The sequence below is a fragment of the Danio rerio genome, chromosome 12, assembly GCF_049306965.1.
Source record: "Danio rerio strain Tuebingen ecotype United States chromosome 12, GRCz12tu, whole genome shotgun sequence".
Taxonomy (NCBI): domain Eukaryota; kingdom Metazoa; phylum Chordata; class Actinopteri; order Cypriniformes; family Danionidae; genus Danio; species Danio rerio.
The window spans coordinates 27,249,466-27,261,909 of NC_133187.1; the positions used below are offsets into that span (position 1 = coordinate 27,249,466).

Sequence of the window (12,444 nt, forward strand, 5' to 3'; positions counted from 1 at the left end):
GGATGTGAGCAAAAAAGTCAGCTATTTACTGTATACAGCATACTTTTGTAGAAATTCTGTGAATTCAACTGCACAACCCAAAAGAAACAATGCTAATCAAAAGAAGAAGAGTTGGCTCAGAACAGTACAAGCATAATTTACTTTATTTTATTAGGTATTTCTGCATTCATGAAGAAAAAGTTTTATTATGGGTGTGACACATCTCCATTATGGATATGAAATTAGCACTTGTGTGACTTTGCTAAATCAAATATAATAGTTTGAAAACATTGACAAAGACATTGAGTATTTTTAAGTACTTTACAATACTTTCTTACACCAAAAATGTAGAAACAGTTTCACTATTTTGTTTGAAACTTGATTATTTTTTTTTCATGACAGGATTGACATTTGCATGGAATTGCTCATTTACTGGCCTTGGTCTTGACCTCAAAATTTAATTGTCCACCGCCTATATAATAACCTGTTAAAACAGCGACAGCAATCGCAGGGCTCGAAATTGTGACTATTTTGGTCACATATGCGCCTGAAAATTAATCTATGCGAACACATAATTTATTTGGGAGCATTTGTACGACTGCATGTAATGGGTCTAGTGCGACCCTGTTTTGATTTTTTTTCTAAAAACGTGCTGAATCACTCTTCCCTGCTGCTGTATTGGTTCATATTAGCTGTCAATTATTTAATGCATTCCGCTGTTAGATAACATGGAGGGAGCTTTAATAACCGCGGGAAAAGCAAACGGATGAAGAGTGAAAATCAGTTTTGCAAACCCCACCTAAAGTTGGTGGGTTCATGACATGTGGTGAATGTTGATCCGCTAGCTGAGATCAATCGAGTGTTTTCGGAGAAGGTGTCCAAATCTCGCTGCGTTGCATTCACTGCGTGTTCTGCGCAAATATCCGCTAAATGTAAGATCTAATACTGTACACAACATTGCCATAGAATCTTGCTCTGCCTGCAATATATTGGGTCAGCTGACTCGCCTGCTTTTACACTAACACATAAAAATAAGATCAGCTCATAACGAGACTAAACATTTAAATTGACACAAACTGAATACAAAACTTTTAAAGAAGGATAGAAGTTATGCAGCTCTCAGCATTGAATTGAATGATTTATTAAAATCTTTAATTTGTTCTGTAGCTGAAATATTATTTATTAATATGACACTCATATAAAAACAATAGTGCAAAATAAATAAATATATTTCTTACTGCAATGCTTCATTTTTGTTTGAGGCAAACCATAAATTTATTTTTCATAAAGTAACAGACTTTTACAGCAGATAACTCTTTTCAAGGCAGCATGGTAATGAGAAATGTTATTCATTGTTAGTATTATTGTCATTTTCATCATCATTAATATTCTATAACTATTAGACATACATTTTGGAATTATTGCACAAATATTATGTCATGGGCGAGGCAGTGGCGCAGTACGTAGTGCTGCCGCCTCACAGCAAGAAGGTCGCTGGTTCGAACCTCGGCTCAGTTGGCGTTTCTGTGTGGAGTTTGCATGTTCTCCCAGCCTTCGCGTCGGTTTCCTCCAGGTGCTCCGGTTTCCCCCACAGTCAAAAGACATGCGGTACAGGTGAATTGGGTAGGCTAAATTGTCCGTAGTGTATGAGTGTGTGTGTGGATGTTTCCCAGAGACGGGTTGCAGCTGGAATGGCATCCGCTGCGTAAAAACTTGCTGGATAAGTTGGCGGTTCATTCCGCTGTGGTGACCCTGGATTAATAAAGGGACTAAGCCGACAAGAAAATGAATGAATAATATGTCATCACAGCATTAGTTAGGCCCCATTTACACTGCCAGTTAGATGTGACCCAATTCCGATTTTACTCCTCATATGTGACACAGATCAGATCTGTTCTATGGGCGTGTATACACGGGAAAAAAAATGCATGCATTCGGATACTCAGAGATTGGTTTCAGGCCTCCTTCATATGTGGAAATAAATCTGATATAAATCGGATATGTCACTGTCATGTAAACAGGCAGATCGGATTTATCGAGGCATTCTGTTTTATATGTTATTGCACTTGCAACAATATGGTACTTTTTCGCGGCTTAATGACACAAAAGAAAGAGCGTTAAGGAGACACGGTGGAGAAAAGAAGTCAGTCGCCACAATTTGCTCCCACCAGACCTGAGATCTCTCTCGTACCCACAAATTCCATAAATGGTGGAGGACATCATTAATAAACCATGGGTGCAAGCTGCGATGACGGCCCTTTCCCACTTCCGCCTCAATCATTTTAAAGTCAAGCGAACTTCGTCTTGAAATTTTTGATTTTTGTCACTATTAATACACGCTACACGCACTGTGGCTTCACATAGAATAACTTTATTCTATCTAACACCAGTGCGCACACAGGCAAAGGCTACATCTTCAACTACACACACACATCATGGCTATACCATTACATAAACTGCGTGGGGGTAGATCTGGACTGAACCATTCACTGCTTATACTACACTTCGCATATTTTGCAGAGCTAAAAGCAAGACAATTTCTTTCATCGTGGCTAGTCAGGCACAGATGCTAGAACCCGCCTGCATGCATGTGAAACATCATAAATGATATGGCAAGTGTAAACAGGAATTGGATATGGGTCACAATTAAAACAACGTGTAAACAGACAGGCAAACAAATCAGATATAGGCATCAAATCGGAATTGGGCATCAAGACCTGACAGTGTAAACGGGGCCTTAGTCAGTTGTTTTTGTTTTTTGTTAGTCCTAATTGTTGTTTTTAAAATACAATAATTCCCTAAAATACTATGGAAAATTTGCAATGGTGCTCATTTATTTTTGGTGGCTGCTCCAAATTTTTTATCTGGTGCTCCTAAATATTTGAATTTGGGTGCAGCGGTGCTTCTAAGTAAAAAAGTTAATTTTGAGCCCTGGTAATAATCCACCACCGTTTCTTTTTGCTTGGTAGCTAATGTGGTCAAAACCAAAGTTTAAAGTACTGCGTTCTTTGCAATTCTCTGAAGCAATGACTTCCACATTTGTCAAACCGCGTATTTAACTCGTTACAAAAAAGTTGAACTGATTATCAGTTCTTCTCAATGCCCACACAGCCCAAGTTGTGCCACATCTAAAGCTTTCCGGAGCTCAGAACTTAGTAATTCTGAAACTGAAAGGAAAAGCTATTAAAACTATTTAAATTAGTACCACTTGATTTTAATGTTCAATTTGAGTATTAGTTGACTGTTTGCCTTATATCTGTTGATACTGCTCCTTCCACAGACATTTAACTGACTAGAAGAAACGACAAGTTTGTCAACCTATACTAACCCCAACCTCACAGTCTACTTAACTAATGAGATTTAGTTGCCATATAGATGCAATGCAACTTAATTCAACAAATGGACCATCAAAATAGTGTGACCCATAAATCTTTTTAGTTAAGTTAATGTCACAACTTGCTTCGATTGTGTGCATTAAAGTGTGTGTTAAGATTTATCCGGTGTGTTTTTCTGAAGGGTCACCCTCAGTGAATGTGCAGGCCATCTTTTAATGCTCCCTGTATTTATTCATATAAATAAATGATAAATATAGTCTGTGATTTTGAGATTAATTCATCACCCTTCCATCCAAGATTGACACATCAGTGTCTATAAATGAGGTTTGCAGCGAACTTAATTTCAACTGAAATATATATTTTGTTATACCAAACATACTTTATTTAATCTTGTCATTTAGTTAGTGAGGATTTAAAGGTAAAGTCTCTAGACAGGGTTTAGCCCTCTCTTCTCCAGGTCCACATCAAGCAACCTCCCAACCGCTCCTCATTTCCTGCCGTTGTGCCTGTTTATGAACGTTTGATCTGATAAATTTTTGCGTCTACCGCACCTGGTCTTGTGTGCTTGTTTTGAAGCCTGAGCATTAACAAAGCTTCCTCTCGAGCGTATCTGCCATGCTAATGGCTGGGTTTGATCAAAGCAAGCTCTGCATGATGGATCAGCCCATTTACTCCAGACAGAGATCTTGCCAGCCTCAAGGCCTTGGAAAGATGAGGATCCGACAAGGACATCTGAATGTTGGGAAGAAGCCCAACTCCCCCACATGAATGACAGCCATAAGGATGCAGCACTTTGTCCCTGCCTGCTTTCTGAAGCAAGTAACCCAATCTGGGTCTGAAAGGATATAAATAGAGCTGTGCTCAGAGGGGGAGGACTGGCCAAACTGATGGCCCGGCCAGCCGAGACATGACACTGCACAACAACCTGTGCATTCGTCCAACCACATGCGCACACACTCCAGCTCCTAACCGCCTTTTTTGGTCACATGCCTTCCATGCCTGTCGTGTGTGGAGTAGTGAGCAAAAACGTTGGCAGTGGGCACCACCCTTCTGTGTGAGTCATGTTCAGTCCCTGATGGGCCACATGCTCAAGTTTGGACTGTACTGTGATCCTCAATGCTGGAACTTTCACCGGACCCTGTCCCTACTGGTCACTGCAAGAATTGGTTTTCCCCATTGATAAACAGACCTGTCAAGAGGGAGGAGTATTAGAGAAACTGTAATTTGACCAATCCCATGACCCCACTTGCAATGTCACCTGGCTAAACCTTAACTTACTGCTGGTTCGTAGCCTACTGGCTTTTTTGGAGGTTTGCTAGGTCAAGGTCTCTGGCGTGTGATCGCATAGCTTACGAGGCGGCTCCCACTCCATTTGTCTAATGGCTTATTTGGGCTTGTAATACATTTCAGTGGCTATTCCTGGAGTCATGTAATGGTCTTAAGGTTGAGGTTTGCCCAAAGCGGCTTAAAGCTGCTCTACACTTTCTAATCCTACATTCAGATGGGGAATCAGCCTCATGAAAAATACATTTTGCCTTCTGTCTTAGTAGTGATCAATAAAACATTTTTTCCTCTGGCTTTGTAAGGTCTTCTAAAGCTTCTTTTAAAGGGTGTTTTGCATGCGTAGGTCAATAGTTTGTTACACATTTGTACTTGATTTTTAAGTGCATGCTTTTATTGAAAATGAGGTAAAGCTAGCTAAAGCCTGTTTATGGTGTATTTTTATTTTTTAAAAATGTTGTCAAACCCGGCTCATTGTGGAAATGACACTGGAGATGAAAGGTGATGCAGGAGCTTAAGTTACCAACCAGACACACCCCATTTGTGTTATCTGTTTGTCCAGAAGCCAATTTTAACATAGAAATGCTTGCTTTAAACATTTTTTTTCGGTTAGAGAATCCTGGGTTTATAAAAATATTTGGTTGCACAAATGTTTTAAGGATGATGTAAAATCTTTCTGAAATGTTTAGTTCACCCAAAAATTATGTTTATTGCATTATTATTTTTAAATTTACATTTACTCTTTGTAAATGAAGTGGTTCCGAGCTTTTATGTTTGTGAATGAAGAAGGAAAATTGCTGAAAAGAATGCGTTCATGTTTAGAACGCACTGACATGAGACTTCTACTCCAGCCAATCAGAACATTCAGACGCATTCACATCCGCTGATTCTTCTTCTTCTTCTTCTTTGGCCTTAGTCCCGAATGGTTGCAAGGTCAGCTCTTTAGAACAAGTCTTCTATTTAGACTTGTCCATATGATAACGACTTTTTTACACATTCTGGCCGGTCTGTCGTTTGGGCCTGTCACCCTCATACACTCTCACTACGTATGCCTGTCACACCTCATACACTACGGACAATTTAGCCTACCCAATGCACCTTCAGCATGTCTTTGGACTGTGGGGGAAACCGGAGCACCTGGAGGAAACCCATGCAAATGCAGGGAGAACATGCAAACTCCTCACAGAAATGCCAACTGAGCCGAGGTTCGAACCAGCGACCGAGCAACCTTCTTGCTGTGAGGTGACAGCACTACCTACTGCGCCACTGCTTCGCCATTCACATCCGCTGATTATGAAAATAAAAAAAACCTTTGAATGTTTTCCTGACACGTTCAGCTGCTAGATGTTAGTCAGATAACTTTCTATGTTCATTCTTAATGCCAACGGTGTAAAAAATTATTATTGATAAAATTCTTATGATAAACAGCTGTTTGTTTACCTTCAAGCTCTGCTTCAGTTGCTTGACGCGTGCTCCTGTGAGCGCCAACACACACACACAAACATCTCAACATGCAAAAGTGTTCCTCCTTATGTTTTAATCGAAGTTGAACACAATACTTATCCATCCACAGAATTTGTAATGTAATCAAGTGTGTAAACATTTATCTGCGGATCATGCTTCTGCCTTTGGATGTGTCTGGGACAAAGCAGGTGCTAAAGCTTTAAATGAAAGTGAAACCATCAACCACGTACAACAAAATACGTAAATACAGGCGCAACCGTTTACAGCTCATTTCTGGTTAATGATTACAGAATTTACCGGAATTTTGAAATGGATGTGTGAAATGGTCTTTTCCGAAAAAATTCTGGAATGTCCTTACCTTTGTGAACAGTGCTTTTTTTATCATACCGGTAAAGTCGTTTTGGAAATTTTCCGGATATTTGCCGGTATCATTGTGTGAGAGGCTTTTGTAGGATGTTGGAAACAAGTAGACATTATTTAATATGTGTTCGTGCTGACGCTCACTGGAGGATTGCTTTACATGCACACACATCAAGCTACTTAAAGGCAAATGTGTCTGGAAAAATATTCAAAGGCTTTTATTTTCATAAACGGTGGATTTGAATGCGTCTGAATGTTCTGATTGGCTGGAGTCCTCTCACATCAGCACGTTCTAAACATGAACACAGTCTTTCCGGCAATTTTTCTTCTGCGTTCACACAGAGCAGAACAGCATTACGGCAAATTACCAGTAATGTTACAGCTTCTCTTTCCGGAAAATTGCCAGAACGACTTTCCCAGTAGTAAAAAGTGCCTGTTCACATATGATCCCTTTCTAGAAAATTAATGGCAAAGGTCTGTACGTGTGAAAGAGGCTTTTGACATAGCTGGAAAGAAAATGTTTCTACGCTTACTGGTTTCTTGTTTTGTGTAAAATAGAAAAGTTGTAATGTTGCCTGGCAAACCTTGAATTACTGCCTTTTATACCTTTTATTTTTAAAATTTCTCGAGTTAATGTTGTCTATCGAGTAACAATCTCCCTTGGATTGGAGTTCGGTGCGCACTAAGATGGACCAACACCGCCCTGTAAGTTAACACACTGCATACTGTAGGTCCACAGCTCTGGTGTGTTATGAATTACATGTTTTAAATGACAGTGAGACAGGCTACGTTTAGTTTTTATTGTAAAATATAGATTATAACCAAGTACACAGTAAAATACTATTTTTTAAATGGTTTGCCTATTGACGGCGTATAGGCTAACCGTTAAACTTAAGGCAGCATATTTTTATTAATATGAAAAAACACATTACAACAAACTAGCCACCCTTTGATTTATTTTTTTCGTTTACAAATATTTTTATCAAACGAAAAATGCAATGAATAGTTTATTTTGGTTTTCATTTTATTAGAAATAATATCATTTAAAGGCTACACAACTCCTCAACGGCTCCAATTGTGTTTTGACAGATATCCTAGATAGACTTTCTGGCTCAAAGACATTTATGCCTGTTTATTTCAGTGCTGTATTCTGACAGATTTCGCAAAGGCTTCAGCTATTCTACCTGTCAGCTGGTACCAGCCTCAGTTTTGCGTTAGGCGTCTGTGTCTGGATGACAGCGAGAGAGAGATGAGATCAGACCTCAGATTCGATGTGTGGCCGCAAGTCTCAGTTACTTTATTGCAATTTTTAATATTGGCTCATCTAAATGAACTTTTCATTTATTAAAAGCAGAAATATTGGTAGAGAAACGAAGCAACTTTCGGTTTTTGAAGAGAGCGTCCTCAGAGATTAAAAACCGCGCGCGCACACAGGTTAGCCTACACTCTTGTCGGCCTATTCTTTAATGATTTTTTTTTTTTTTACATTAAATGCATAATAATCAATTGCAAAAAAGAACAGCTGAACTTCGGAAAAAGTGCTCACGGCTGTTGGCGCGAGTTGATTTGTTTCTCTGCAGTTGGCTTATTAATGGCGCGGCATTGCTAAATCACTCTTGTTTTAATAAATAAAAAAAGGATAATTCATTATTAAACATTGTGAGATGGTGGCCGCGTAATTTTTAAAATGAGATTATGCGTTGCGTATTTATGGCTATTGATCTTATCTACCCGCGACCAACACATAGTTGAACATCAAGTGTTAAAAATGAGGGTATAAATTAGTTGTTTCCTCCAACTGCTGCCACCTTTGTCAGGCAAAGTTTGCAGATTGCCTCATTAACGTCTTCAGGTTCTCTTTTTGCATTTGGTTTAAACCCAAAATATAGCCAAACAGGCGCTTTTGCATTGCGTTTTGACACTTATCCATCCGCCATTCTCTTTCTGTAAATTTGACTCCTCTCGTTATCTTGATGTGATAAATGAAATATGACGCATTGTAGCTATGTTCAGATGATAATTATAGTGCATGCTCTCGTCTTAAGTAAATTATTTAGAATTATGTTTCCCATTTAAATAAAATAAAAATTTAAATAAAAAAAAAACGAATACTTAAAAAAAAATGTTTAGACGGTGTCACGGTGAAAAAGTGATGTCACCGGTGTTGCGTCTTAAAAGCGGTATCACCGTCAACACCGTCTATCGTGGCAAGCCTATGCGAGTTATGTGCTATTAAAAACTCCTACTGTTTATAAAAAAAAACTAATTTATGGTTTGCATCAAACAAAAATGAAACATTGCAGTAAGAAATATTTATTTTGTACTATAGTTTTTAAATGCATGTCAATTTATTAAATAATATTTCTGCTACTAAACAAACAAAATATTAAATTAATCATTCAATGCAATACTCAAAGCTACAAAGCAGTCATCAGTAATTAAATATGAAAATAATATACATCTCAAGAAAAATTAGACAAAAGAAAGTAAGAAAAGTCTCACTTCTACCACTCTTTAAAAGTTTTGGTTTCAATTTCTGTCATTTTTAAATGCTCAGTCTCTTTATGCGCTGATTTACATTTTTCTGTGTTTGTAGAAAAAAGCAGGCGAGTCAGCTGATCCAGCATATGAGGAAGGCAAAGACCCCCGGCGCAGTACTGTTCTTTGTTATAAGCCGAATCAGTGTAAATTTAGTAAAGGCGAGCTTCTTTGGTGATGATGGATACATTGTTAGAGTTTACATTTAGTGGACATTTGCGTTGAACATGCAGTAAATGCTACGCATCGAGATTCGTGCACCTTCTCTGAAAACACTTGATTGATTCCGGCTGGCAGATCAATGTTTACCACATGTCATGATCACTCTCAATTGCTGCCATATTTTGTAACTTTAGGTGGGGTTTGCAAACCTTTATACTTTATACTACTTTTCAGCCGTTTGCATTTCCTGCGGTCACAAAAGCTCCCTGTCATCTCACAGCTGAAAGTCTTGAGTGGTTGACAGCTAATATGAACCAACATGGTGGCATGGAAGAGCGATTCAGTACGTTTAAAATCAAAACGAGTCACACTACAACCATTATATGCAGTTGTACATATGCTCCCAAATATATTATGCTATACACAGCTTAAATTTCGGGCACATATGCAACCAAAACGATCGCAATTTCGGGCCCTGCATTTTGTGGAATAAATGGCCTGAGAATGCAATTAAACAGTAATGCCAAATGCACTTTATTTATTCTGTTGTAATGTTGGACACACACGCTACGTTTTGTCAGATAAAGCAATTGCTCTTTTTCTTGCAGACGGTGTCCTGAGCCATGGGGGCCTTCTTGGACAAACCGAAGACAGAGAAACATAATGCACACGGGGCAGGAAATGGTCTCAACTTCGGCCTAAGTAGCATGCAGGGATGGCGGGTCGAAATGGAGGACGCACATACAGCTGTGGTTGGTCTGCCGCATGGCCTGGATGACTGGTCTTTCTTTGCGGTGTACGACGGTCACGCAGGTTCTCGTGTGGCCAACTATTGTTCCAAACACTTACTGGAGCACATTATTACCAGCAGCGAGGACTTCCGCTCAGGCCCTGACTCGGTGGAAGGCGTTAAAATCGGCATTCGCTCAGGCTTTCTGAAGATCGATGAGTACATGCGCAACTTCTCAGACCTACGTAACGGTATGGACCGTAGTGGTTCCACAGCAGTCGGTGTGCTGGTGTCTCCCGAGCACCTCTATTTCATCAACTGCGGTGACTCCCGTGCTGTGCTGAGCCGCGCAGGACAAGTGCGGTTCTCCACACAAGACCACAAACCGTGCAACCCACGTGAAAAAGAGCGCATTCAGAACGCAGGCGGTTCTGTGATGATCCAAAGGGTGAATGGTTCTCTGGCTGTGTCGCGCGCTTTAGGGGATTATGACTACAAGTGTGTGGACGGAAAGGGCCCAACTGAGCAGCTGGTATCTCCGGAACCGGAGGTGTTCGAAGTCCCACGCGTTTCAGACGAGGATGAGTTTGTGGTGCTCGCCTGCGATGGCATCTGGGACGTGATGAGCAATGAGGAGCTGTGTGATTTTGTGCGCTCTCGCCTGGAGGTGTGGGATGACTTGGAGAAAGTCTGCAACTCTGTGGTTGACACCTGTTTACATAAGGTGAGGAAATCGCATCACATGTCTTAAAGGATATTTCAGTAAAAAAAGTTAAGGCTTTGAATAATTACTCACCCTTTTCTCTTTTTTTTTAGATTTACTCGAGTTTTTCTTCTTTTGAAAGCAAAAAAAAAAAAAACATTGATATTTTGATCAAGCATTGACTTTCATAGTGTTAATTCCTAATTATGGAAATCAATAAATACCTGTTAACAACATTCTTAAACGTATCTACTTTTGTGATCAATAGGGATGCAACGACTATAGATTTTGACTGTACAATTGTAGTCTGATGAATAATCACAGTTTCACAACTATGGATTCATTAATTTCAAAACACCCCTAGTTTAGACAAATCCTATGAAAACACCATATATTTTAAAGTGTTATTTTTTGCACAAAATAAGAAAAAAAAAAACAATCCATCCATTTTGGTCTTAAAAATAAGTGAAAAGCTTATCACTATACACAGCACTACTGTGCTGTTGTGTAAATAACAAAGTAAACAGAACCATAGAAAACATAGCTACATTATCTGAGCACAAAAAGTAAAAATAGTATGAGCTAGATAGTAACACAACAAAAAGTATTGTAGGATAGAAAAGGACCACATTGAATGTAAATATGAAACACACATTTTGTCACAATTACAGTGTTGTTATAAGTAATCCTGTATACCAAAGTTGTGTGATTTATAAACGACAATTAAATCAGCTGTATATGTTTTTTTTTAGTTACACATTTACATTTATGTATTGTGCACAATTATTAAGCAATGCACATAACTAACTAAAGATAAGTCTTTCACTCCATGTAGAAATCCTACAGTTTAGGGATGCAACAATACAGTTAGCCCACGATTCAATACATACCTCAGTTTTTTAACACTGTGTTCGATTTGAACTGGGGAACACATAACATCCTGCACTTTGAAAATAAACATACATGTGAAGTTAATAAAGATGAATTGGCCATTTCAAATAAACATATTTGTACTTGCGGATCGAGATTGTAACGCAGATCGAGTGCTTTTATAAAAGCCCATGTCTCCAATTACCGAAAACAGCTGCAAATCTTTAGCAATAAACACCCGCACTGCCTTTGTTATTTTTATGTGTCTCTGAACCAGTTGGGTATGTTTGCTTGAAATATTCAGCGAGGGATTGTTACTATTTGGAGGACTTTTATTACCTTCTCTGCTATTCTGCCTTCAGACAGTGATATTGCTGGGTGATGGCGCTACAGATGTGCAGTCATGGTTATACGTGTAAAACAGTGCTTGCACAGTTATTTTTTTGTTTACCGTTTTTTTCTTTTAATGGCATTATACTTACCGGCAAAATCGGAATGTCCTCACAATTTGAAAGACGCCGGCGCTTTCTCGTACTGTTGCTTCACTTTACAGGCGCTTCTTTGTACTGTTGCCTCAACCTCACTTCACTGCCGCTCGCCATGTTAAAGTGTGGAATGATGGTCAAGCTCCCCCTAACTTTAGAGCATATTGATTGGATATTTACTCACGCGGAGGAGTTTCCTCATCTCAGCTCATGGACTTACAGGCAATCACAGTCAATTTGGGGAGACATAATACGCACAAATTATTTAAAAGCAAAACTGAGAAAACCGCAGTTCACAAGCGTGCTTTGAACCGTAGAAGTCGTACCGTACGGTTCAATATTATATTGAGAACCGTGGCATCCCTACTACGCTTTCTTTTGTTTTGACTAAACTTGTTTTACTAAATATCAAATAAGGAGATGAAAACAAATAGACTATAAATATAAGAATTAACGAAATAGTTTCAGAGTACTGTGATGAAATGCTGGTTAAGCTTATGAATTTAAAGAGTCATAATAACAGACCAGAACGCAGAG

At 39.0% G+C, this 12,444-nt stretch overlaps 1 protein-coding gene across 3 annotated transcripts in view; it reads left to right on the top strand.

Moving 5' to 3' along the window:
- Nucleotides 1–12,444, top strand: part of ppm1bb (protein phosphatase, Mg2+/Mn2+ dependent, 1Bb) — a 55,415-nt gene that overhangs the window by 28,254 nt on the left and 14,717 nt on the right. For all 3 annotated transcript variants that reach the window (XM_005156264.6, XM_068224468.2, NM_001007313.1), the window contains exon 2: nt 9,728–10,573. In XM_005156264.6, the coding sequence (XP_005156321.1) occupies nt 9,743–10,573 (831 nt within the window). In that variant the 5' untranslated portion in view covers nt 9,728–9,742. The remainder of the gene's footprint in view (nt 1–9,727; nt 10,574–12,444) is intronic.